This window comes from Mycteria americana, chromosome 4, assembly GCF_035582795.1.
Source record: "Mycteria americana isolate JAX WOST 10 ecotype Jacksonville Zoo and Gardens chromosome 4, USCA_MyAme_1.0, whole genome shotgun sequence".
Lineage (NCBI taxonomy): Eukaryota > Metazoa > Chordata > Aves > Ciconiiformes > Ciconiidae > Mycteria > Mycteria americana.
The window spans coordinates 59219548-59245061 of NC_134368.1; the positions used below are offsets into that span (position 1 = coordinate 59219548).

The following is a 25514-nucleotide window of genomic DNA, read 5'->3' on the forward strand; positions in this document are numbered from 1 at the left end:
TATTAAACAATTTCCCTCTCTTCAAAATCAAAACCCGGGAAACTGATTGCTACTGTGAGACTCCAGAACTAACATACCAAGCAGGGAGGAAACTTTCAGGATGTTGTTTTGACTTAACCATTGCCACTGCTTCAAGTAGCAAAGCAGCTTTAAGGCAAATTACATTTTTCTAAGAAGGTTTTCATACATAAATGTCGCAGTAGATATCTAAGAAGAGGAATATGGTAGCATCTAGAGGAACATGACTGTTCTATTCAAGCTTAGGACTGAAAATTGTTTCCATCAATAAGTTATTCATTATTTTTCATTACTCACGTTTTTTGCAGCATACATGAGGTACTAAAAACGACTGCAAGAGAAGTTTAAAAACTTGCAATATTGCTGTATCTGAAACACTCACCTATACAAAGTCTTAAAAGCCTTATAAAAATTCTGATCTATGGAAGACTACAGGGCAGAATAAGAAGCTACAAGCTCTTTTAGCAGTTGAATGCATAGCGTGCCATCTGCAGAGTATGTTTCACCTGGATGGACACACAGAAGGCAAATGGAACAAAACCAAAACCAGCAGTCCAAAATGATACTGCAAACTTTAGATACTCCAAAATAACAGGATGACATTATGTTGCCTAGGATAGTATCCAAGACTTATAGAAAGGGAACTAGAAAATGTAAGAGGGACAACAGATGTCTTGATCGTAGAATTGAAAGACAAGTGACTTTTTTTTTTCTGCTATTTTGCCTCCAGCAAGGGAAGAGTAATGCAGAAGGAAGTGGGAAGACAGGAATTTTTGCTATCCCTCTGATATAGAGTTCAAAAAACCCTTGAAGGCTGGAGTAAAACAGAGCATTCAAAGAGGAAATTCAAATTCCAAAACCTGAGGATGTTATCACTTGTTGACTACCTTAACTAATGCTTGCTCTTAGCCAATTGGTAATGCAAAATAAAATATATTTCATTAAATCATCACAGGATAATTACTAAGTCATAGTAATTCAATTACATGTGACAATTGTCCATACTCAAGCCACCTCCTCAAATTCTGATTTCATACTTTCAATAGCTCCAGCACACAGGTCAGTTTGTTGTCCTTTCCTTCATTACTAGTACAGAATAAATCTCTTGGCACACAGATCTAAACAGCAATTAAACTGCAATTCTGAATTCTAAAATGAGTTTCTTCAAAACAAATTAGAAACGTGGATTTTAGGTTTAAATGTTTTTTAAAAATGAAAACATTTGAAAAATATAACTTGTAAAGGCAAAAAGACATTCAAACTCTAACACGATGGTAGGTATAAAAAGAATAAAACCATCAAGTTTAAAACTGCTCATTATAATATCCTATTCTCTTACCCCAGGTTGTACACAAACCTGATAACATGTTACCACACCAGCACTAAGCAGCAAAGCATTAACAATATTTTAGAAGTAGGATTAGTTTGCTCAGTTTTACAAATGGTAAGTTTTACCCTACCATCGAGGAGACAGTCAAAGTGAAGGCACTGTAGGTATTCTCTCTCTCTCATAAAGCCATTCAGTGGTGTTGCCCAACCTTCCGCTAGCACTTGCACCCATTGCATATCCACCTTGTAAAGAAATGGAGAAATAGACTTAGAGCAGATAAAAGTTGTTGCTTAATGACTGACATCAGGTATTAATCATAATAGATCATGATTTACCCATAAAATGCAGGACAGTATAAGTGGAAGATTTCTCAGTATCACAATTTTTAATCACAAAGAATTCAAAGTTTCTACAAGAAAAAAAGAACAACTTGTTCCTCACTGTCCATATTTTTGGCTATTTTCCAGTCCTTACACTAGATCAAGTTTCCATGTGTTAAAAAACAAACCCACAAACAAAACAAAAAGCCCACAACAACAAACTTTATTTGTAAATGTTTGATAAAGTTTAACTTAACAGAATTAGAGTCCCACTTGCATTTATTTTTTTAACAAAGCAAGATAACCAAGAGGTAAGGAAAAAAAAAAAGAAAAAAGAAAAAAAGAAAAACCACCACAGACAATTACCACAAAAATATCGGGGTTATGAGGGTGAATATTAAGAGGTCTAATCTTAAAACAGATTACAAAGAAAATTTTTATTGCAGAAACTAGTGAGAGAATCCACAAGTAAAATTCTCTCGGGACTAGTACTTATTTTAGTTTAAGAGGTATCAGGTTACAGGGAATTTCCTTCCTTAGCACTTAAACAGTCACACTATGACTTAATGTGTGGCCTCTATTATTTCTGGACGTGCATTACTAAGATTTGGTCAAGTCTTTGACAAGGACAGGTTTTGCTTGTGCAAGTCTCTTTTGCAAAGAGCATGACTAATTTTACTACACTGTTTAATTTATGCTGAGGAAAGTACAACACACATTTTCTTCCCAAGCTTATGTTATATACTTGCTTGATATTTAACAAACCACTGGTCGGAGGTGGAGGGGGAAAGGATTTGTTTTTCTGATAGGGAGCAATTTAGAACAGGACACTACAGAAATTTAATAATGGTGACCTTAAATATTTATTCCTCATCAAAGCAATAAATAGTTTTACAGACACATATGTGAAAGGAATCTAGTAAGATGCAGTGAAAGGAAGTATTAAAATTCATTAGTAGTAGAAGTCTAGGCAAATTTTAAAACTATTTAATTCAGTGCTTAGTACGTTGTCTCAGTCCTTTAAAGTCAAATTACTCAGTGCAGACTGTCAACTCTGAGCTTAGTCAGCTCCTAGATCAAATGCTTAGCTTTAAGTTCTAGTAATACTGTCAAAAAGCCAGTGAAAAATACTCATGCATTGTATCTGTGTTTAGGCCTAGTTCTCCAGAAAAAGAAGATGAGGTAGAACAGAAACACAGTCAGAAACAGCTTTGTCTAATTTATCCGAGTTGGAAAACAATGCATTGTCCTGGTTTTGGCTGGGATAGAGTTAATTTTCTTCCTAGTAGCTGATATAGTGCTGTGTTTTGGATTTAGGATGAGAATAATGTGATGACACACTGATGTTTTAGTTGTTGCTGAGCAGTGTTTATACTAAATCAAGGACTTTTCAGCTTCCCATACTCTGCCAGCGAGGAGGTGCACAAAAAGCTGGGAGGGAGCATAGCCAGGCCAGCTGACCCAAACGGATATTCCATACCATATAACGTCATGCTCAGTATATAAACTGGGGGAGTTGGCTGGGGCTCAGCAACTGCTGCCTGGGGACTGGCTGGGCATCCATCAGTAGGTGGTGAGCAGTTGCATCCCTTTGTTTTCTTTTTTCTGGGTTTTGTTTCTCTCTCTCGGTGTTTTCCTTTTCAGTAGTTTATAATTATTGCTGCTGTTGTTGTTATGATTATTATTATTAGATTTTATTTCAATTAAACTGTTCTTATCTCAACCCATGAGTTTTCTCACTTTTGCTCTTCAGATTCTCTCTCCCATCCCACGGGGGCTGGGGAGGGATGGTGAGAGAACAGCTGTGTGGTGCTTAGTTGCCGGCTGGGGTTAAACCACAACATACATTTAACCAAAATAAGAACAGAGTTGATCAAATTGATACATGCTTTTCCACATTTTCTCTGCTGGAAGCCAGAAAAGTAGCATATGTTCTAACCAGAAAAAAAACAATACAGTAGATCTGATCATCTCTCTGTAGACTTAAGTTTGCAGCCATTTGAGCCTGGTATATAAGGTTACTATCGTTCAGCTGAAGGTTACCAACAAAGAGAATCAAGAAGCAGTAACTGATTTTCTTCATATTTCTAAGTCATTACAATTCAAATTAAAATGGTTTGTGTACATAAACTAAAAAAAAAAAAAAAAAAAAAAAAAGGGTATGCCAGGCATGGTTTAGTCCATGGATGGAGCAGGGGTAAGGCATGGGAGGAAGTCACTGTAAATTTAATGTCCAGGTTTGGGATAAACTAAGTAACACTATACCAGACATTATTTGTCTCAAGAAAAGAGGGAAAAAGTCTATTGAGATGCATTCTGTAACCAGTACAGTTATTTCAACTAAATATACTTCCACTGAGCAACAGGTTAGACTGTCTTTCAACTTCAGCAATGAGACAACTGAACACACAATACCTTATTTATTTCCAAGGTTAACAGAGACTCAGCATCAGTTTTGGCCAACTGTAGCTTGTTTTCTGGCACATAAAGCTCTTTCACTTCATAAGAGGCATCCACTGGTACAATGTCCTGTATAAAAGGAATAAACAGAACTTAATGTTTGCTCAGAATGCTACTTGGACACTGAACACGTGATCAAGAAGTAAAATGCTAATGTTGCACTACTCTATAGCAAAAGTTTATTCATTAAGCAATTTTTACTCATTTGAAAAACAGCACTGTTCCAAGATTATGATATATTGCTAGCCAAGCTGCTGGCTTGAGTAACTAAAGTGAAACATTCTGACAAGAGATTTTTTTCTAAACATTAAGTACCCCATATGACATTTACCTAGTAAATATTTAACTATTGAATTAAGTACAGTTTTTATGCCTTAATGCCTACAGCAGAAAGGAAGACTATGCTTTTATACTTGCTAAAGAAATAAAAAAGTTTTAGAGACTAGGCATTTATAAATCTAAGTCATTCATTATACAATGTACATTAGAAGTGATAACATGGAGGTAAAAAACCCAAATCTTTCTCAACTGAAAGCAATTCATACAAAAGTACAAATTAAGTTACCTACAGCTAATGACATAACACCAGTGTCCTAATCTATAACTAACGCTTAGAACATTTAAATGTGAGGCCATTTGTGCATATATATATGCAATGAACTGAAATCTAGTTTTATAACCAGAACACCACAGAACATAATTTTTTAATTAAAAAAAAAAAAATCAGTTTTCCTCCATGCATTTTAAACAAGACATTCTCACTCCATGATGCTCAAGGCTCAAGACCTTAAACTTCTCATAAGATATGAATATAAGGATAAAAACATAATTAAAATAAAAAGGGAGAAGGCCATCATGATAAAACTTCAAAGAGTCTCCTCTGACAAAGGATGGTGTAAAGTGTCAAAACCCAGCCAAATGTTCCAGTGATACTCAGAAGCAAAAAACAAAAACAAAACAAAACAAAAATCAGTGAAAAGCAGCTGACAGTTCTTGTTATAACAGGTTTTTCACAGTTTTGGAAACTTTCGTAAAGTAATGCTTTACTTTTTCAGAAAAAAAAAAAGCTCACCCTTACAGCAAAGTATATACAGACCCATAAGAAGAATAAAGACATTATCTTTATTTTTCCAGTATATGCAGCCCAAAGTAAATAGGTATGCCTGTAGGAAACAAAGTTTGCCAAAGCATTTATCAGACATTAGGCACTACCTCCATGGAAAGTAAAACAAAGGAAGTGGGAGATAAAATGACTGCGGGAGTGAAAAGACATGGTGAGTCTCACTGGCTGTTACTTAATTCATTTCTCCAAAGACAAATAAAAGGAAAACAAATTAAACTAGCACTTAGAAACTGTGTTTTATAAGAAAGAGCTCAGTCCATTACATATCAGACATCATTTGGGAAGCTGATTTTATTAGACAGTAAGTTAGGCAAAACCTGCCTTCTATTTTCTCTGCCTGAGCAGCAGCATTACAGCCCAGGAGAGCTGCAGCAGACTCCTGCCACAGCAGTCAGCCCAGAATCAAATAAAGGTATGGCCTGCTGTAACGAACAGCAGACCTTACAAGCAAAGTATAACGACTGAGTACACATTATGCTGCTTCACAGAAGATTCCCCTCTGGACCCTAGTTCATTACCATGCTAGAATGTCCTAATTTTACAAGCCATCAAAAGCTTAAAATAAATGTGCCTATTAAAAAGGTCTCTTCACATATTATCCTGGTTTTAGTGTCCCACTAACGGGCAAAACAATGGAGAAAAAGGTTTCACAATGCAGTTTCTGTCAACAACCTAACTCATTGTAAGGATGTAAACAGCTTGAAGACAGTTCTAGCAACACTGAGTTAGACATTTAGAGAATTTGTAGGATTAGTAAGCCTAGACTCACTTGCAGACATAAAAATGATATTTAAAACAACATCTTAGATTAAAAAAATCACAAAAAAACCCCAAACCAGCAGCAAGAGGAATCCATAGGTCTTTAAACTGTATGAATTTTAAGAAAATGCTAGGCTAGCAAGCCATCTAGTGACGACCTTAAGCTAGTAACTTTACTCAAAGGTTCATTCTACCAAAGGACAAGCTACACTATATTCCTCAACATTTATTATTTCTCAATGCATTCATATAAATAATGGCAAAATAATAAAAAAAATAAACTGGCTGATTTATGGGAATGTGCCTCCTCAGACTGTGGTGGTAGGTTCTTTGATGATGCTGTCTAAAATCCTCAACAGTCTGTAAAGAAAGAAACTGAATCCCAGTTTGTCCCACTCAATCACCTTTTGCTTTTGGTATTTGGTATTTGGTTTGAACACTGCATCCAAATAAATAACAGTTGCATTCATACAAGTTTTCTGCTGAAATAATTTTGAAAGCAGAAGGAGATGGGAAACAAAGTTTCATGAAAAATAATGATTCAGTACCCAGCTAGCAGCTGGGTGTAGTCAATTGTGTCAAATATACTCCACTGAGTGCCTAATTTACAGTCAAATAATGAAAAAGTGGGCTGAAGACCTGTAATGCCTACTCTGCATGAGTGTTACAGATATTAAAAATACTAAGCTTGCATGTTTGCAAGTTTCTCAAAAAAAAAAATACTGAAAGATGTTTTGGAGCCTGCTGTAATTCACAACGATGTCCAAGGTGATCACACAAAGTATTCTTTATTATCAAATTTTTGATAAGTGAAGGAGGAACTAGATGAGATTGAGAACTTTGCTCCAGAGAGAATCATTGTGTTGTTACAGTGATAGCTGCAGTATAATTTGAGGTAAAAAAAAAAAACAACCAACAACCCAGACGTAGAGAACAGCAGAATCCTTTTCTACATATTTTCCAGGAACCACCAGCCTCAAGCTTCACATCTTAAAAAAAGAGACTGACCTTATAAACCACAACAACAAAGAACAACCCCTAACTTCTACTCTGATCCAAATTCTCACCACTCCAAAATACAGAATTTGAATACAATTGCAGGGAATTGTGTGATTATAGCTAGGAAATCAGTACTATAAGATACCATGAGGACCATCTCCCCAGATGCAAGTATAATGCTAAGCATAGGTCAGAACTTGGCTGTAACTGTTGGGGGACGGGCGGGAGACGGAAGAAGGGACAGAAGGTTATACATAGACTGACAATGGATTGATCTAAATAGTAGCAGAAATGCGTAATCAGATTGCAGTTTGGGGAGTGGTATTCACAGAGCTGCCGTAAATTGATGTCCCTAAGAATAGGACTTTTTATACAAAGGTAGTTAGAAGTTTCAAGTTACCTACTAGAAAGGCAGCTCTTTCCTTGTACACTTTTGCACTTCCTTAACAAGAAAGGTGGCATTCCTGAGCTCTGACTTCTTCAGAAAATATTTTTCGAGCTAAATATTGAACTTTCCATAGTAAGGAAATATGAACCTTGTGCAATGGGCTAGATCAGCTATATTTGTTGACAGGAAAAACAAGAACGAAAACAATGAAATCTTTACAGCCAAGCACCCGCACTAGGCTTGTCTGACTCCATTGGAAAATATCAACAGATTGAAAGCCAAATTTATCAAGCTCAAAAGCCACACAAGCCTTTCTCACTGGGGAAAAAAAAAAAGTGTGCAAGAACTGATTTGTATAGTACTGAAAGCAGTTGGGGAAAAAAAAAAGGGAACTCTCTTAGGAGATACTCATCAGTACCTTGCATTCTAGGTCCCTAAAAAGAACTTTAAAGTATCTATTGCATTTACATGCAAAGAAACCAAACCAGGTGACCCTCAAAAATAAGTGATACCACACAAGAACTTTCCAGGTTCAACAGCTGCTTATTACTCCTGTTTCAGAGTAGTTACCTTCCTTTTTCTTCCATAAAGGATTGAACATGTTTTTGGAAAAGACCTAATAAATTTATTTCAGAGTTCTTTTCAAATATTATGAAAAATTCTAAGAACCAAATAATTCCACTACCTATAAAAGAACAATGTTTCAAATTCTTGTTTAATAAATATGTATCTGTGTATATCTGCCTATCCCTATCTCAACACACATTTATACAGTTCCAACTGTCTTCTCTTTACTGCCATTGTCTGAACAAGTATAAAAACAGTCCTTGAAATTCAAGGATTACCAATACTTTGAGCAGACTTCTTCCCAAAGTTTTCCACAGCTACTGAAACAAAACAAACACCCCAAATTATTTTTAATGCTGCTGGCCTATGGTCTTTTTCTTTACTAATCACAATGGATTATTAAAGAACACCACAGACACAGCTTGTTCCAACTAAAGGAAACCTACAGAAATTATATTCTCAAGATATCACTGTATTAATATATTAATATGGCCTGAGAACAAGACATGCCTGTTCAGCCATGCCTTGGTTTCATTGTCTCTCATTAAAGTAAGCAAACACTAAGATACCTTGGCACTGATGATACTGTTGCCTACAAAGAAAAAAAAAAGTGCTAAAATGTGCCTTAAGCAAAGGACAGAGCAAAGCTGAGTCGGCTAGGAGCCAGCATTCAGCACTGCCTACCAAGTGCACCAATGCAAGACTTTGGGGATCACTACCCTGGCACACATGACATTGGTTTCTACAATTATGAAATGTACTGAATTGTTCTTCTGAGCAGGAGGTGCAGAGCCTCCCACAGTCAGGAACTGCCACCTCCCATAGGTAGGACTCCTACATAGTGCTCTTTTTTCCTTCCAAAAAATATTCAGATGAACATTAGCATAAAATTTAGAATTCTGCTGTGGTTTTCTGCCCTGTCTTATCTCCTGAGCAACCTTGAGCAAGCAGTGACCTATTAACAGAGTTTTCTTGAAAATTTAGCTACAAGAGACTAAATCTCTCCAGACCTGTACTGGCACAGAAGGTTAAAATTAACTCCATGCTGGCTACATGATGAGGTCTTTTGCTTGTACCAACTTCAACACTTGGTGGAGCTTTACTCAAGCTACTACCCACACCCTAAATTTCAAGAACATCCACCTCACAAAAAAACATGAATAATTGTCTGCTAGAGTATCTAAATTAAACTAAGTGTCTGAAATGTCATCCCACTACCCACTGACTATAGATAAGAATGTAAGGAGACACATTTCTTCTACATGAGGAGCACCAAATTCTGGGGGTATGGTTTCAAGAGGATAAAGCCATCTCATGGCTGCCTTCACTTTCAGTGAGTTTTGGGTTTGGGGTTTTTTGTCTGTTTGTTTTGTTTTCTGTGGGTGGTTTGTTAGGGTTTTTTTGTTAGTTTATTTGGGGGGGGGGGGGGGGGGGGTTGTTTGGTTTGGGGTTTTTTGTGGGGTTTTTTTTGTTTGTTTTTTAGGTTAGGTAATGAGCTGAATCCACTTATCAGACAAAAGGAGGAGGCCCAGAGGCTTCAAAAGGGATGGTGTAGATTGCAGGCATGAATGAGGAAAGAGACCTATCTTTTCAGAAGCTATGAACCATTAACTCAACTCAGCCAAGTCAAGAAGATCATCTTCCTGAACTGGTCATTACACAATTGCAGGACCATTTTTACTAGTGCAAGAAAAACAGTGGAAACAAGGGAAACCAGACACAACCACAGCAGCCCCTACTTAAGCCAGCTCAAATTTCTGTGTAAGTGCATCCCTGTCTCTTCACATCTGCAGTATATATTAATTTGTATGCTATAGAGACAAAGTAAAAAATTTCAGACACTTAAAATTGCTAGCAACCAATTTTAAAGTCAGCATTCATCATTGGTTCTGTAATAACTGAAACAGTCTTATCTCCCTTCCAGTTACGGTAATTAATATAAATTAATTTTCCACTTGTCCAAATCTTATTTCACTTAGAGATCAATGCTGTTGCAATGTTTAGGTTTAAAAAGGAAACACACAATAGGACAAGTTTAAAAGCTAGAATTTAAAGATGTATAAGCCTTTAACTCTTAAAAACTGTCTCTACTTTTCCCAGTGCATACATTCAGATTGCAGGCACAAATGCTTTGAAAAAAGTTTCTAAGATACATCAGCATGTCTGCTCACCCTCTCTTGAAGAAGTTCCACAACTTGTTGTATACAATCATTCACATCACAGGAATCAGTTTTCAGCACAAGCTCTGGGGCTTCTGGTTTTTCATACTCAGAGTCAATCCCAGTAAAACCTACAGAACGTAAGACAAAAATCTTAAGTGACTTTTTCCAAAGATGACTATTTTAACATTCTTCACAGACATTTTTCTAGATATAAACCAACACAACAGGCAAGAGCACAGAGTTTTAGCTTCCTTAATACAGGATTTCTTAGGGAAATCAACAGTTCTTTATCAGAGCACCTGCTAATCCTACTACATGACTGCATCAAACTTCAGCATTCTGCAGCACATACATAGCACATTTTTGTTGGTGAAGTTATTTGATTTATACTGTGAATAAAGAAAGGAGCACTGGCAGAAGAACTGTGCAGATCAACCCAGAGTTAGTCATCCATCAGCTGTCCTTCATTATTAGCTGTGATTGTTGTTGTTTTGGGGTCTGTTGTTTGTTTTGTTTGGTTGGTTTTTTTAACACAAAGCTCGATGTGTAACAACCAGTATATATGTAAATTTACACTCACGCCACCGAGCAGTACTCTGAAGAATATGGAATTCCAACACCTATTACATTAGTTTAGCTAATATACCCATCTTAAAATAGCTGTTAATGTAAGGTAGATGTGTGTGTTTATTATAGTTATAATAACTATTGTCATAGACTGTACAAGCTACCAGTGACACTTGTTCTGGCCTACTTAGCTACCAATCTGCTTTGAAACAGAGGAGATTCTGACTAACCATGCATAAACGAGAAGGAAAAATCAAGCCCAAAGGCAAAGCATATAAGCACTACAAGGCAGATCTGCAGCAGAAATATCAGCTGGCCTACAGCAACTGAATATCTGCATCCTCTACAGTTGCAAATGCAAACATTAAAACTTGAGTTTTTCCACTTCAGACTTAAATACCCTCAAAATTAGTAGCTTAAATCCCCATCTAAGAAAAAGATCAATTGCTGCATGTGATAAAGAAAGGCCGGTATCTGTTCCAAAAACTGTATACTTTATAAGTATCTGATTACTGGAGGAGGGGGAATAGGGGGCAAATAAAGTGTCCCATTACCATTGCCAGAGAAAAAGATAACAGTTGCTGACATGTCTTGTGAACAGGCAAGTTCATTTAATTTTCATCCTTCATATATCAGATAGGTCATAAGATACAGCCGCTGCTAAACCCACTTGGACCTTACTCAGGCACTGTATACCTCACTACTGCTTCTAAAGTAACACAATTCCATTATGGGGCTTGTAAAATTAACAAAATATTAAGGAAGTTCTACAGCACAAATAAGGATTCTGTACAGAACTATATCTTTGTATCGTGCCATCTCAAGCCACCTTGCTTTGATTCTGAGCAAACCTTAGTTCAGCCTTATTTATTCCTGGTCTTCACATGATATATTTGCTAGTACTAGAAGTATCAAGCAACCAGTCATGTGGAATGTCTTAGACTTCTTGAATTTTTTATCACTTTTGATTAATGGTGAGTTCACCATTATAGCAACTGTGAACTCAGCCCCTGAAAGTGATTACTCTAAAAACTGCTTTGCTTCTTAATACAGGTAAAAAGTGCTATCGTCAACCTCTGCAAACTACCATATAACGCAGAGCAAAGAAGCACTTGAAACAATACTTGCAATGAGTGATCACATATTTAAGCTTTTTTTTATTGCAGGCTGTACTTAAATCTTGATCTGAGACTGGGGATAGGAAATCATTTTCATGGGCCCTAGAATAGAACCCCAATTTCAAAATAAAAGTCTCTTCTGAAGTGTTCTTAATGGTCTTTACAGAAAGATGGTGATCATGCTTTACTTTTTGGAAGAAGTTAGTAACTCTTATTAATGTAATTCTTTATAGATTCTAGAGAGAATCAGGCTCTTTTTTAACTAGTCAATGGACACACAAAGGAGATAGACTAATCCTCAATCATAAGAGCTTGCAATAGAAACCATGTAATCTGCTCAAGGTTTTTCAATGTGAGGATAGCTGGTTTTGCCCCTTTTACTGTCCTATGCATTTAACTAGTCAGTTGCATGAGCTAGAAGTCAATCCCAGTTTTCTGCTCGGTCCCGTCCCCAGTCCATGCTGCTTTTAAAGGTGGTACACTCATGGACTTGAGCACATCCACTTATGTGGAGCCAAATTACACCAGTGTTTCACTTGTGTAGAAAGGATGTGACTACATCTAGGTTCACCTTTAATTTCTCCAGCCCTGGCTTTCTTATAGAGTCCTTTAACATCTCTCTGCTCACAGACATGCAATGGAGCATCCACAAATACTTCAAAAAAAGGCAAACTTGCCCCTTCATGAATTCGTCTGGCATTATTACGATCCTGAAAGAAAACAGAAAAAAAACCCTAAAAGATTACACCCACGCATTATTATTGTCTTTCTGCTTTCAAAGTTCATTTTAAAGAAGCTGACAGTAAAATGTAAACAAGTTTTCAAAGCTTGAAAAAAAGAAATATGATTTGATCAACTGATGCCCTGCGAGCCACATCAGTTTGGCTACGGTTCATCACATGGTAAAAGCTGACATGAAGAGCTGAGATATTTTACATTAACCTGATTTATTAAAAAAAAAAAAAAAAAAAAAAAAGACAAACCAAACTGAGGCACAGAGTGCAGAATTTTCTATACCTACCCCTATCTTAGGAGTTACATCCCCAACAGTTACATCTTCCTAGCTCACTAAAGTCAGAGGACCTGCTGCTCCTGGTGTGACCACCCTTCTCTCCAGAGCACCAGATTTCTCTACATTCGTTAACCTGACAAGACTTGTATACTCCAAATATTATTTGTATGGCTTGCCAAGCATTGAAACGATTGGTGAATTTCATTTAGAGAACAAAAAAAAAATTTCAAAAAACCCACTAAAACCATCTCTTACTAAATATGGTTATTTTTCCTCATATCTAAAGACTTCTGTTTTACTGCAGGATCTTGAGTTCCCCAAATTATTATCAGAAGAACTGTTTGTACCACTATAATTGAAGAAATAACACCTTCTCATGCTGTGAAGTGTCTGAGCTACACCCCTGGGTCATTCTTCAAGATACTTGGTGCTCACATATTCTTTTTGTCTCTCCCATCCATATTCTCATAGACATACAAAAAAAGTCTTCACAAAACAATGTGAACATGGAGTTAGGTTAATTTTCAATATTATCTAATGTCATGTTGTATACACAGCATGAAAAAGTAAAAAGAACTACGGGCAATTAAACGTTTTTCCCTTAAACCACTTGGTAAAATACAGCTCACACCATTCATTCACTGAAGGAAAAGTTGCTTTTAAAAACAATTTAACTGAGTCTTCAGGTTGAGTGTATACCTAGTCTTCATATTTATAAAGTACTGGAATCTACATGGATTAAACAAGATATTGTAATTTTAAGACTCTCTCTTGGAGTATCATTTGGATTTGTTCCTAATGTTAAATTAATAATTGTGCCTAATAGACTGAAGGACAGTTCCAGTTATAGGACTAATGTAAACTTTTTAATATTTAAGGTGAATGTTTCTGAAATTTGAGTAATCATCTCCAGAAAGCACAAATGTCATAAAAAAAAGCAAGCAAGCATTTGATTCTGGCTAAGTTCAGCGAGGGATTCCTATAACTAAAATTCTGAGTGACATTTTGCATTTTGTATTTTCCTTACACTTTATCTAGAGAGTTTTCCCATTTACCTGAGTATAAGGAGAGATGAAACTAGTAATGCACACCAAACCAGCATCTGCAAACAGTTTAGCAACCTCAGCAATACGACGGACATTTTCTTCTCTATCTTCTGGTGTGAAACCCAGATTCTTATTAAGGCCTTGGCGAATATTGTCACCATCCAATGTGTAGCATGGAATGCCATGGCATACTAAATACTCCTCCAGTGCCATGCTCACTGTAGTCTTCCCAGCACCAGATAGACCTGGAATATTCAATAATAATATAAATACACATTATAAGCATAGAAATAAGTTAGGGCAAATTGTAGTACATGTACCACTGCTAGTATGAAAAACCGAAAGTGACAGGCATCAGCAACAATGCCTTTCGGAGATGCTTACCTGCAATATAAGCCAAGTGCCTTTTACACAGACAATAGGTATAGGGAGAGTAAGGCACAAAGTGAAGTGTGCAATTAGAAGCAGATAAAAGACTTTGGTCTTGAGAGCTGCTACCGCTTATAGAGGTGGTGCACATTCCCCAGTGCTGCTGCTGGCAGTTGTTACTACCTGAGCAAACTAAATGCAGAACCCCAACACAGAGTTAAGACGTTACATTTACATCAGAAGAGGAAGATCTTACAGTGAAGTGAATTTCAGTCAACAGAAGAAATAGGATCAGACCAAACCACACACTGTTCTTACTCCTTGCAGAATAACAGCACTGAATTAGACACCACAGACACACAACTCACTCACTCAAGACTCACACACAGCAGTCACGCTCCACTAACCAGTGTGTTAGCAACAAGCAAAGACAATTTTAATACTAAACTTTGGTCCAGTTCAGAATCTTCAGCAAACCTTTAAGCAATTGAGAATTCTTGCTGGCACTAAAAAGTCTACTGTTTGCTTTAAGTTGGAAATGTATTTAAATAATTTTCCAGACTAGATTTCAGGAGTTTCTGGAGCACATGCTTCAGCTTATACAGCGCCATCAATTCCTAAATGGGACACAAACTCAGATCTTCATAAGATGACATCAATCCTTTGAGTAAGAAAAAAAATAAGGGTAATGGTAGGCTAAAAAAAATAGCACTAGCGGGTGAAGAAAAATGTTTTTATCTTTATTAGTGGTGGTTAAGATTTATTCTAACTTTCAGAGAAAGAAAAAAAAAAAAATTCACACAAAACAGCAGTTTGGTATTACCAAGACCTTTACAGCAAAGGATGACAATCATGCTAACAAGCATGTTCTAAGAAAACACAAAGTGCAAAGGAAACCTTGATATCTGCAATAGTTTAGGGTAATTTAAAGAAAAGGAGTCATTGCATTGGTTCCTCCTTCACTCAATTTAATATGCAGAAGATGCAGAGCAGACTAGTGAAAACATAAGAATATGCGTATCCCAGGACAAGTCCTGCATAAGAACTTAAGCCAACACCTCTCTCTCTCTCAAAAAAAGCCCCCGCATCCATCTCACAGATTTTAGTATGGTTTGGCTCATACTCAGAACTCTCAAAAAATTGCAGAGTTGTGAATAATGACCTATCATCATCTATAAAACTTACCTACATTTTCTTGGACAACTCAAGTTTCTTGTGTCAATGCTTACCTGCCTACTTTGAAAAGAGCAACAGCTATACATGATGAAGCTGAATGTTATGGATTAGGCCAGAACTGGCTTCCAAAAAGGGATGTCCTGGTCTCTTGCCCTCCCCTCTCTCCACTCACACCATCCTACCTCTATTATCCCACCACCTCTGGTGCCCATTAGCCAACTCAGTTTGCTAATTTTTTTTTTAATTTCTCTTTCTTTTTTTTCCTTTTTTGTATGTGGGGCAAGGCTGTGTTAAGTTCACTGATGAATCCCCTTGTTGATGACCTCAAGGTTGGGCTGGGCAAGCACTACAGCTTGTGCAAGGCAAAGAGAAGGAAAGCAAGGCTGGAAACAGAACAGTCGTCTTTTGGCAGCAATTAGGTACACCCCCACTCTAGAAAATAAGCATGGCAGTCCAAATTAAGATTTCAGCAACTTCATCATTTACTTCTCATTGATGCAGTCTTTGACTTGCAATTTTTGTTCCCACATCTAGCTTGCTATTCACTCAAATGCTGCAGCTTTTCACACATCATTTGGTCTCCAACATGTCATGAAATGCAAAAGTTAAGGTTATATAATAATGAATTTTAAAAACAGCTTTTGAGCTGACAAGTCTTTAAAATAACTTACAATCTCAAAATTGCATATTATTTTACACATGAAAGTAATGCTTTTCCATATTTTTGATACTTTCCTCAGGGTTTTTTTCACTAGGACGCTCTGATGTGACAGCACAAGACATTGATTAGAATTTAGCTCTCAAATAAATCTTAGCTTAAAAATGAAAAGTGATCTCTGAAATAACTTTCCGTACACTCCCACCCTATGAGTGCTGATGAGGTGAAAGAATCTTGAAGGGAGTATAGCACCGTTTCAGCTTTTATTCTAAAACCCAGCAGAGTTCTGAAGACTCATGTTTGCACAGTTCTAGAATGGGTAGTATTGCTTACTTCAATACCTACAGTCCATTTCACTCCCTAACATTAGTGCTCAAACATCGTCAATAACCTAGCTTCCCCGACACACTCTTCTTAATACCTTACAGCCTTCCTACTTTTCTATATTCTACCACCACCCTTCTTCCTCCTGAAAAAAAGGAAATTGGGCATTAAGCTTACATTTGTTTAAAAAGAATGACAACTGGAAAATGTTGCCATGTAGATAATCGAGAAAACATTTTTATTACCACCTTTTTCAAAAGGATATTAATGAATTACCTGGAGAAACAGAAAGGCAGCCTACCAGATCATTCAAGCATTGAGACAGGCTGGAGCTACATGACAGAAATAGGGAGAGAAAGGGCTCCATTTTTTTACCAAAGAAATACATCACAGCAAGCTACTCTATCAAGTCTGTTTGGAATGGCTCTCAGCAATTTATCAACTACTGCTTTACTTTTCACACACATTCATTAACACTAGGGGAAACAAATTTTACTTAATGTAGTAAGTTTCTCTAATACTCTGTGAAGATCTTTTGTATCACAATACAACAGTGCTCTAAATGGTTTACAAACTAATTAAATAACACATTGTTGTATTTATGTTTTATTTTCAGTTTTAACTGAAAAAAAAATCCAAAGGAAATATGTTAAAGCTTCCAGGAATTTTGAAAGACAGAACAAAAAAATCCCCTCACAGTTACGAAACAAACTTGTCTTCCAGAATTTACTTACCCCCTCTTTTTACAATCAAAACAATTCAGTGAAAAAAACACGGTGCTGATTTAAAAAGTAACTCCCAGTATGCCTTGCGTCAACATGCAATTGCTGTCCAAAGGCACAGGTTTACATTGAAATGTTATTTCAACCAAGGAGACAAAAACATACCAAAGAGAAGGGACCTTTACAGAAAAGATTCAGAAACACAGACTCTAAAAAAAAAGAAAGTTAGATTTCATTTGTTAATAGGTAAAATGTACAGTAAGAAGAGCCAGAATTGGTTAAAACACAAGAAAAAAACCCATACACTCCAAAACTCAACCGGAATTAAGCAGCAGACAGTGCCAAATAAACAATGCTCCTAGAGCACTCAACAAAATACATCCTCAAGTTACTATCTGTCCCAGAGCAATTTCTTGCTAGTCTGCCTAAAAATAGTAATAAAATTGCATCCAGGTCTTCGATTCCACAAACATTCAACTTTGCATGAAAAAAAAGGACCTACAGCTAAGTAGCTTTTCAGAAGAGTAACTAAAACAAAAGGATCCTCAGAAATCTGTGACTGTACCTGTTAACCAGACTGTGCATCCACGAAAACCACTTCTTGTTCCTACCACTTGGCCTCTCTTATTCCTGCTGACATGATGAGCTTGGTAGGTAACATTGGTTGCCCTCTGCATTCCCTGTAAAAGATGACATTGATTAAGTCTTAACTTCTGAAAGGGTGAGCTGGCAAAGCATAATAAAACTTATTCACAGGCACAAAGAAAGACTTGGAGACAGACCAATGGAAGTAAAAACAATACTCAATCCATCAGCTGCAGCATAGATCAAAGGACACAAAGGAAATTAGAAAAACCACCCATAGTAAACCACATCCCTTGTGCTCCTTCTGTGAAACTTGGGATTGCCAGGTTAGTCAACTACTACTTTCAATACAATATGTTTAAGAAAAATGAACTATAAAGATGAACTGCTAGAGCTGCTAGACTTGACTTTTATTCAAGTCATTTAAACCTAAGATCAAATAGATTCTCTCTCTCTCTGATCTTAAGGTTTCTGTCATAAAATAGCCAAACATTGGCTCATTTTTAACTCTTAAGAGGCTTCTTCATTGCAAACTACGCATGTCTGGTCCAACTTTCAGTTCAGGAGACACACCTCCAAACCACTCTGCCTTTAACTATATCTTCAGTCTCCAGAATTGAGACAGTTACATATTCTGAGTGTTTAAAGTACTATTTCTAAGCGACTTAAAGAATGTACTTAAAAAGATGCGATTCTTTTAATATAATTTTAATTAAAACAAAGCTGGTTACAGACTTTCTTAACACTATTTATTCACCATAATAAGCTGCTGTACAAATATCTTAAGTAAGATGACATTGCTGTCAAACACATGTCACAATCTAAGGCAAGGAAACCCACAGGAAGATCAGCCTCAGCGTTCCCTTAAGCTTTAATGGTATCTAGTTATGTGGATTTTGTTCATAAAAGATCAAGACCTTAGATAACCAGACAGAGCATGAACAATCAAACAGAGGAGAAGGCTTAAAAAAAAAAAAAAAAAAGAGGAGGTGGGAGGGATTAGTGGTATATGTAACACTGCTTTGACTTCTCTTGCTTACAAACATATTGCAAGATACTGGCACTATCTTCTCTTTCATCATTGTATCAGTGCTAGCTGGAAAGGAAAGCACTTATGACATTTAACAAAAAAGAAAGAAGGGAGGATATTCATCTATGGACTACTAGCAGAGAGCTGTTCATAGTTTTAGAGAGACACCACAAAGTAGGGTTAACAGAAAAATGGTATCTACCTGGTAGCTTCAAGAACTGCTGCTACATTATTCTTCTGTAGAAAAACATTTCAAAAATTTATCTATAACTTAATTGGAAGTTATGAATTTGTGTGATTGTATGTCCCCACTTCTATACACAGCTGGGCGCATAGTTAATACAAACAGAAACTCAAGGTAGGAACAGATGTTCAAGTTTTTAAATACAACTCCGTAATTCAGTGGCGACAGTCCAGCATCTAAAATTAGATGAAGACTGAATACCAAACCATAAGAAACCACCACCTGCAAACAGGTTATAACCACACAAAATGAAGTTATACTTGCTGATCGTGTTATCTTCAAATAATTTATCTCCTAAAACAAAGCTGTTTTGCACACGATATCAGTGCAATACAGCTAACTAAACCCAGAAGTCAGAGTCAAAATATCAAAAAGTCTTTCTTCTTATAGTAGAAACAACTATGCACTACATAAAATTGGAGATCTCAGTGAGGAAATGCATAAATTATGGAGTTAAAAACAACAAAAATAATTTACATACTTAGCCTTCAATTAAAAGAAAGATATACTGTGAATAATGAATGTACACAGCAATTCAAATTAATAAATTAATAGCAACATTCTTTCTCATTAATTCCAGTTGTATTGTATTGTACCAGGCACTGGATAAACAGAAGACCATCTCAAAGCACAGCTCCCATGCCACTATCTCAGTAAACTCTTTTACATTAAAACATAAAAATACACATGCTTTGCTTTTGACTCCTGGCAATAAGTCTATTATCAGACTCAAATACTTTGGAGGTCAAATGTCTCATCCAAGGAGATTTCCCGTATTCAGTAAGTTACATCAGTTTTCTTTGTTTTCCAGAACTAGCAAAGCAGCAATGAAACTGATCAGGGTATTGCACTAGGCTTACAAAACAAATGAAACATTGAAGCAGGCAAGAGGGATTCTTAGAATGATGAAAAAGACACAACTTTGAAAAAGAAAAAACAAAGTATCAAGTAACAAATTAGCAGAGATGACAAATCACAGCAACAAGAAGGCCAACAGATTGCTAGAGTAGAAGGCACACAAGTGCAACAGAGCAGTCAGCAAGCTCAGCGGTGGGACAATAATCCATCTGTACTTCAGAAGCATGTAAGGCTAAAGGTTAAAGTGCCCAAACAGTCCGCATGCATTCAAAAACACACACGTCCCCAGCAGTCCCACCTTTTGTTTATCTGCTCATCCACACAAACAAGACAGCTCAGTATTACTCCTGGGCAAAGTAGTAGCAAAATCCTCCTTATCTTCCAAGAGAAAACAGCTTTTTATAGAGGTGCTCTCTAAGAGTTAATAATTTAGCAAGTCATTCTCTCTTGCTGCAAAAAAAACCTAGTAGTGTTTCCTAATCATGTCCAGTTTGCTGCTAGATGATTCACTACCACCACTAAGCAACAAAAGCTGAATATTGGATCCTCAACAATGGAAGTTTTTAATTACTATCCCTGATATATACACTTACTACAATTATTGACATGGCACAGAAAAATACGCAGGAGCAGAAATCAATGGCTCACGTTGGTTGTGCTCTTGAATTATTTAGCCAGTCTTCAAATTCCTGTACATAAAATTTGATGAGTATCAACTGATTAAATTAAATGGCCACCCAAAATGATAGCAGAAATAAAGAACAGTCATTTCCTTTTACACTATATGAAAGCCTCGCTCACCTTGGAGATCCATATTATCAGTGTTAAATGAAACATAAGAAAATGAGTAACAGAAAAACTCAATGTGATGAGCAAGTACTCTTTAAAAAAAACTATTTTAAACTTCTTAGCCTAATTACATTCACTATAATAGTTGCTACTGAAGGGACACACTAGATTTTTGTAAAGGGGCTAATGAAAAAAAGGGCATTAATCTCAAAGGTCTATTTATCTGCCTTTTAGCAACCATCGGAAACTTCCTCTCCGACTTGCCCACAAAAATATTTCTTCCACCCCGTGTTACACATTAAGTGCCTCCGCACTACTTGTACAAACACTGCATTTTAATATTTTCCCTCCTACTCACCATGTTAAATAGAAATAATGCTTCAGTCCACTGTGTTTCATTATAACAGTAACATCAGCTGAGAAGGCTGACATATCCTTCTTTTCTTCTCCCTCACTATGCTCACATGAAATCTGAAGTGCCATAACAGGCTAATATCTTTGTACTGAAGAAAAAAAATTGGAGTATCAAAGTAACAAGCCTTTAACAGATGTGTACTGAAGAGTTGTAATAATAAGAGAGCAAGGAAGGATGACTCCGCACCTTACTTTTTTTTGGCATAAAGTAACCTTTTAGCTTTGCAGGTAGTTGACCAGGGAAATGAATACAGACATCCAAGAACTATGGGAACAGAAGAAAGAAAGAAGATGGGGACCAAAAGGAAATAGTAACTCTGTCAATTTCTCTATGTAAACATTTGCCGAGACAGGCTTGACCCCTATTTTTTTCTTATCTTATTCTCGATGTTTTGCCCAGTTGCAACTATATTTTTTTTTTGCCAAAGCCAAATCTGACTATCAGTGCCAAACACCTTTGATGTAAGAACTCAGATCCAGATAAGGAAGAGCAAGCCCAAGTTGCAACACCAAGATCAAAAGACAGCAGAAAGAAAAGATTATTGCTTAATTGTTTCATAGTTAACAGACAGATCACTACTCTGCCATAAACTGAATTTATTCTTCATTATTTCAGAGCAACAATGCAACATTGTGCTTCTACAGTCACTTTACATCAAATTTTAACTTTTCACAAAGCAAGACATCTGGGGTAGGAAGTAAAGCTTTCAATGGCAAGCAGAGACTCCCCAAGCTACAGCACCAACTTGAGACAGCTTTGAGGTTGGAAGCATCAAGAAAGAACTGTGTAAAGAACAGGCTTGGTTTCTATACAAAGCATATATAATCAAGAAGCTGTGACTAATTCCATATTCTGCTGCTCTAAGATGACAGCGTTGATTCCTCAAGCTAACTACTCCCATAAGCTAAAACAGCAACACATTCAGCATCACCTCTGAAATGTAGTCTTATCTTTAATGCCTTTCTCATTTCCCAGTCATCTCAGATATTTTCTAGGCCATTTGCTAACTCGGTCACCACATGCCTCTTATAAGCCAGGGATACCCCAATAACACCACATTTTTATGACATTTATTCTTCAGCACTGATAACTCAACCAAATGATGGGTTTCTTTTTCCCTCCAAACTGCTCACCTCAATAGCCAAACAGCAACCTGGGCAGACTGAACATTGCCCATTTTCTTCGTCTACATACAAACACAAGCAAGGAGAAAGACATAGTTCCAACATAAAAATTCGACTACCACGGATGCTAAACCAACGGCACTTCACCTGAGAGTCTGTTCACATATTTAGGTGAGGTTTCAGGACCTGTTAACCAAAAGATCTTCCAGGAATGCCTTCCAATAGCTACTTTCTCAAATTCTGGCTTGAAAATTTGTGCTTTGATTTGGACAGTTGTCCAAAGAAAGGTAAGCCCCAAAATGATATCTGAACAATAAGATGTTTTCCAGTTATTAAGAAAACTAACAATTCATCAATCCATATTCTGCCATAGCCTACAGCATTACATTTTCTCCCACTTAAAACAAAAATTCTTACTTTTATCCTCACAACTGCCCTCCAGAACACAGTTTGCCACAGTGATACTGATACAGTAAGGCATCTAAACACCTTTGCATGTAGCACAACCCAATCTGCCAAAGGCATGCTCTCCTGCCACTTACACAGACTAGCTCATCTTTGCCAGACGTCCTAATACTGGGACAGTTTCAAAAATCACAGCAGCAGAAAGCAGCCAGAATCTTCTACAGTACTGTGGATACAAGCAACTTGGTGATAACTGTACTATAAGGAGTATATCTTCACTTGCCACCTGCTGCAGTAACAGCATGACCAAAAGCATAGACAGCTTTTTCACCAGTGCTGGAGGGGAGTCATTGGCTGGCATCAGAGGGAATGGACAAAAACAAAGCCAGAAATGCCTCTGCTGAATATATCTCAGAAACAAGAATTGGAGCGAGTTCTCGTTAGGAGTTACCTACAAAATGATGCAACACCTCAGTCATTGTAGGAATTTGAGCTACGCTAAAGAAAGTGTTCCACAAGTCTTCCTACCAAGCTAGTGTAATGGCAGTATTTGTGGCTATGTTGTGTGCTGCTCTGTAACTTGGAGTTTGCTGTGCTCAGAGGTGGGCTTGGTGAGGCGATTTTCACAGACGTGTATTTTGAATAGTGCTGGATGCCTAGAGAAAGTTTGGAAGCCAAGGCTCTGCCTACTCTCCTAGGGACTGCCGATTCCATCAGGGTATAATAGGTCCCTTTGACTTTGCTCTCAGCTGAACAGACACATAGTCAGAAGTGCCAGAACATTCGTCTGTGGAGCGTGTGAATCAGTAGCATTTTTTTTTCCTGGTGAAGCTTATTGGGTTATAAAGAGCATTACAGCAGAGGTCTTCTGAAGAAAAAGGGAGAAGCGGAAGACTTCCTCTGCTTGCCACGTAACATATAGGGAGTTGCTAACCTCAACTGAACTCAACGAACAGTTAATGTCAAGTTAACTTTTTTTTAACATATGATTTCCCCCTGGTTTGGACAAATCCATGTTGGCTTTGCTTCTGACAAATAAAATGATACAGAGTAACTTTTGAATACACTTTGTTACCCCCACCCAGACCTGGAATGATCTATTTCACTATCTTCGTAACATCTGATTTTGCCTTTTCCTCATAGAAAGTGAAAGAATGTAACTTACCAATTACTCCCTTATGTAAACAAGTTTGAACTTGTATGCAGTGGAAGAGGCTTGGACAGGGACAACATCTACCAAATGCCTTTTAGTACAATACCAATTTCGCAATTTCCCCATTTTTCATGCAACCATAAGACTCTTTTCTTCTTCTTTAATAGATTTGTTATTTTAATAAGAAAGTTGTGGCCTGTACTACTCGCAGCAAGACTTCAAAGACTGTTTTACAGTGTTACTTTCATATCAAATGTTTTCTGGATCTTATCTCTCATCTGCTTCAGCTCAGCATTGTTTGAAAGAAATCATACTTTTTTTTTTTCCACTTGTCTTGCATCATCAAAAGTATCAAATGTTCTCAGCAAAGGCCTGCAATGTATCCTCTAAATAGCTGCATTTTCATCTTCGCTGTAAACCAATCTTCCCCCATCTTTATGAACAAGAATGAAGGCTTTGGTTAGATTTTTTTTTTTAAGCCCTGTCTCAACAGTTTTCCACGTAACACCCACCGTACAAAGAACCTCAGTCTTTGGCCAACCCAGGTTTATGAATGGCCACATTGTATATCGCATTCTTAAGTCTTCCTTCTTCCAAAACGCTGGAAGCTGAGGGCTCACGACAGACGAAGCAGGGATGAAACCCCCAGACCCCCGGTCCTCTCCGGAGGGGTTTCCTGCCCTTCCCCACAGGCAGCCCCCGCCTTTCCGAGGACAGCGACGGAAAACCAGCACACTGGAGACAGGGCGCAGCCGCCCCCTCCGGGCTGCGTGGCGACACTCCCCTCAGGGAGCCCGCGCGCCCGTTCCGTTAACGGTCCCGGCTCGCGGCGCCCCCCGCGCAGCAACCGCCGCCCGCGCGCGCCCTCCGCCCCGCATCCCTTCCCGCCCCGGGCGGGCGGCAGGGAGGGGTGCAGGGAGCCCCCCCGTCCCGGCTCCCGCTGCCACATCACCACGGAGCTCGGCCACTTCTTCCTTCCCTTCCCTTCCCTTCCCTTCCCTTCCCTTCCCTTCCCTTCCCTTCCCTTCTCTCTCCTCTCCTCTCCTCTCCTCTCCTCTCCCCCCCGCCCGCCCATCTGCCCACAGGCGCACCGCTCCTCGCCCGCTCACCCAGCTCGGCGCCCTGTTGCTCAGCTTGACTTTCTTGCACTGGCTCTCGGGCAGCTCCATGGCCGCGGGGGCAGCGAAAGGAGGACGGGAGGAGGAGAACGCGCCTTCCTCACCGACGCTTGACGCGGATGGAGCTGCTGCCGCCGGGGAGCTGTGCCGTGTGCGCGTCCCCGCCCGCGGCTTGGCCGAAGGTGGTGCAGGGAGGAGCCGGGCCCGGAGGGAGGGAGGGAGGTGGCGGGGGGGCGGGGCATAGGAGCCCAGCCACGCGCGTGCGCCGCGCCGCGCCGTGACGCGCGCCAGGGTGGGCGGTGGCCGCGGGCGGCAGCCACTTCCGGCGCGGCCGCCCGGCCGCTGCTGCCCCCGGTGGGGACGGCGCTTTGCCCACCAGAGCAGGTTGCCTCATTCCCGCCCGCTCCGCACTGTAGCGTTACGCTTGGGCGGCGTGATGGAGGTATTCTCTCTTGGGTGGGATGCTTTGGACTGCACCGTCAGTCCTACGCGTTTGGAAACCAGGTCGACTGCAGCAGGAAGAGGCCGTTGGCCTGCTCCTACTGCCGGGATCGGCCGGCTGGCAGCAGCAACCCAGCAGCTCCCCACCTTCGCCAGTTACCGCACAGAGATGGAGGAGAGGCTGTTATGCCCCTGAGGCCATCAGGAAAAGTTGGGGAGGGGGGCGAAGTGGCT

At 38.5% G+C, this 25514-nt stretch overlaps 1 protein-coding gene across 1 annotated transcript in view; it reads right to left on the minus strand.

Moving 5' to 3' along the window:
• The window catches only part of PAPSS1 (3'-phosphoadenosine 5'-phosphosulfate synthase 1), a 47620-nt gene extending 22590 nt beyond the window's left edge, over nt 1-25030 (minus strand). The window contains exons 1-7 of the mRNA XM_075500694.1: nt 24831-25030; nt 17684-17798; nt 13879-14114; nt 12383-12521; nt 10136-10254; nt 4084-4197; nt 1479-1590 (exon numbers count right to left, since the gene is read on the minus strand). Of these exons, the coding sequence (XP_075356809.1) occupies nt 1479-1590; nt 4084-4197; nt 10136-10254; nt 12383-12521; nt 13879-14114; nt 17684-17798; nt 24831-24890 (895 nt within the window). The 5' untranslated portion in view covers nt 24891-25030. The remainder of the gene's footprint in view (nt 1-1478; nt 1591-4083; nt 4198-10135; nt 10255-12382; nt 12522-13878; nt 14115-17683; nt 17799-24830) is intronic.
• Nucleotides 25031-25514: the final 484 nt, after the last annotated feature.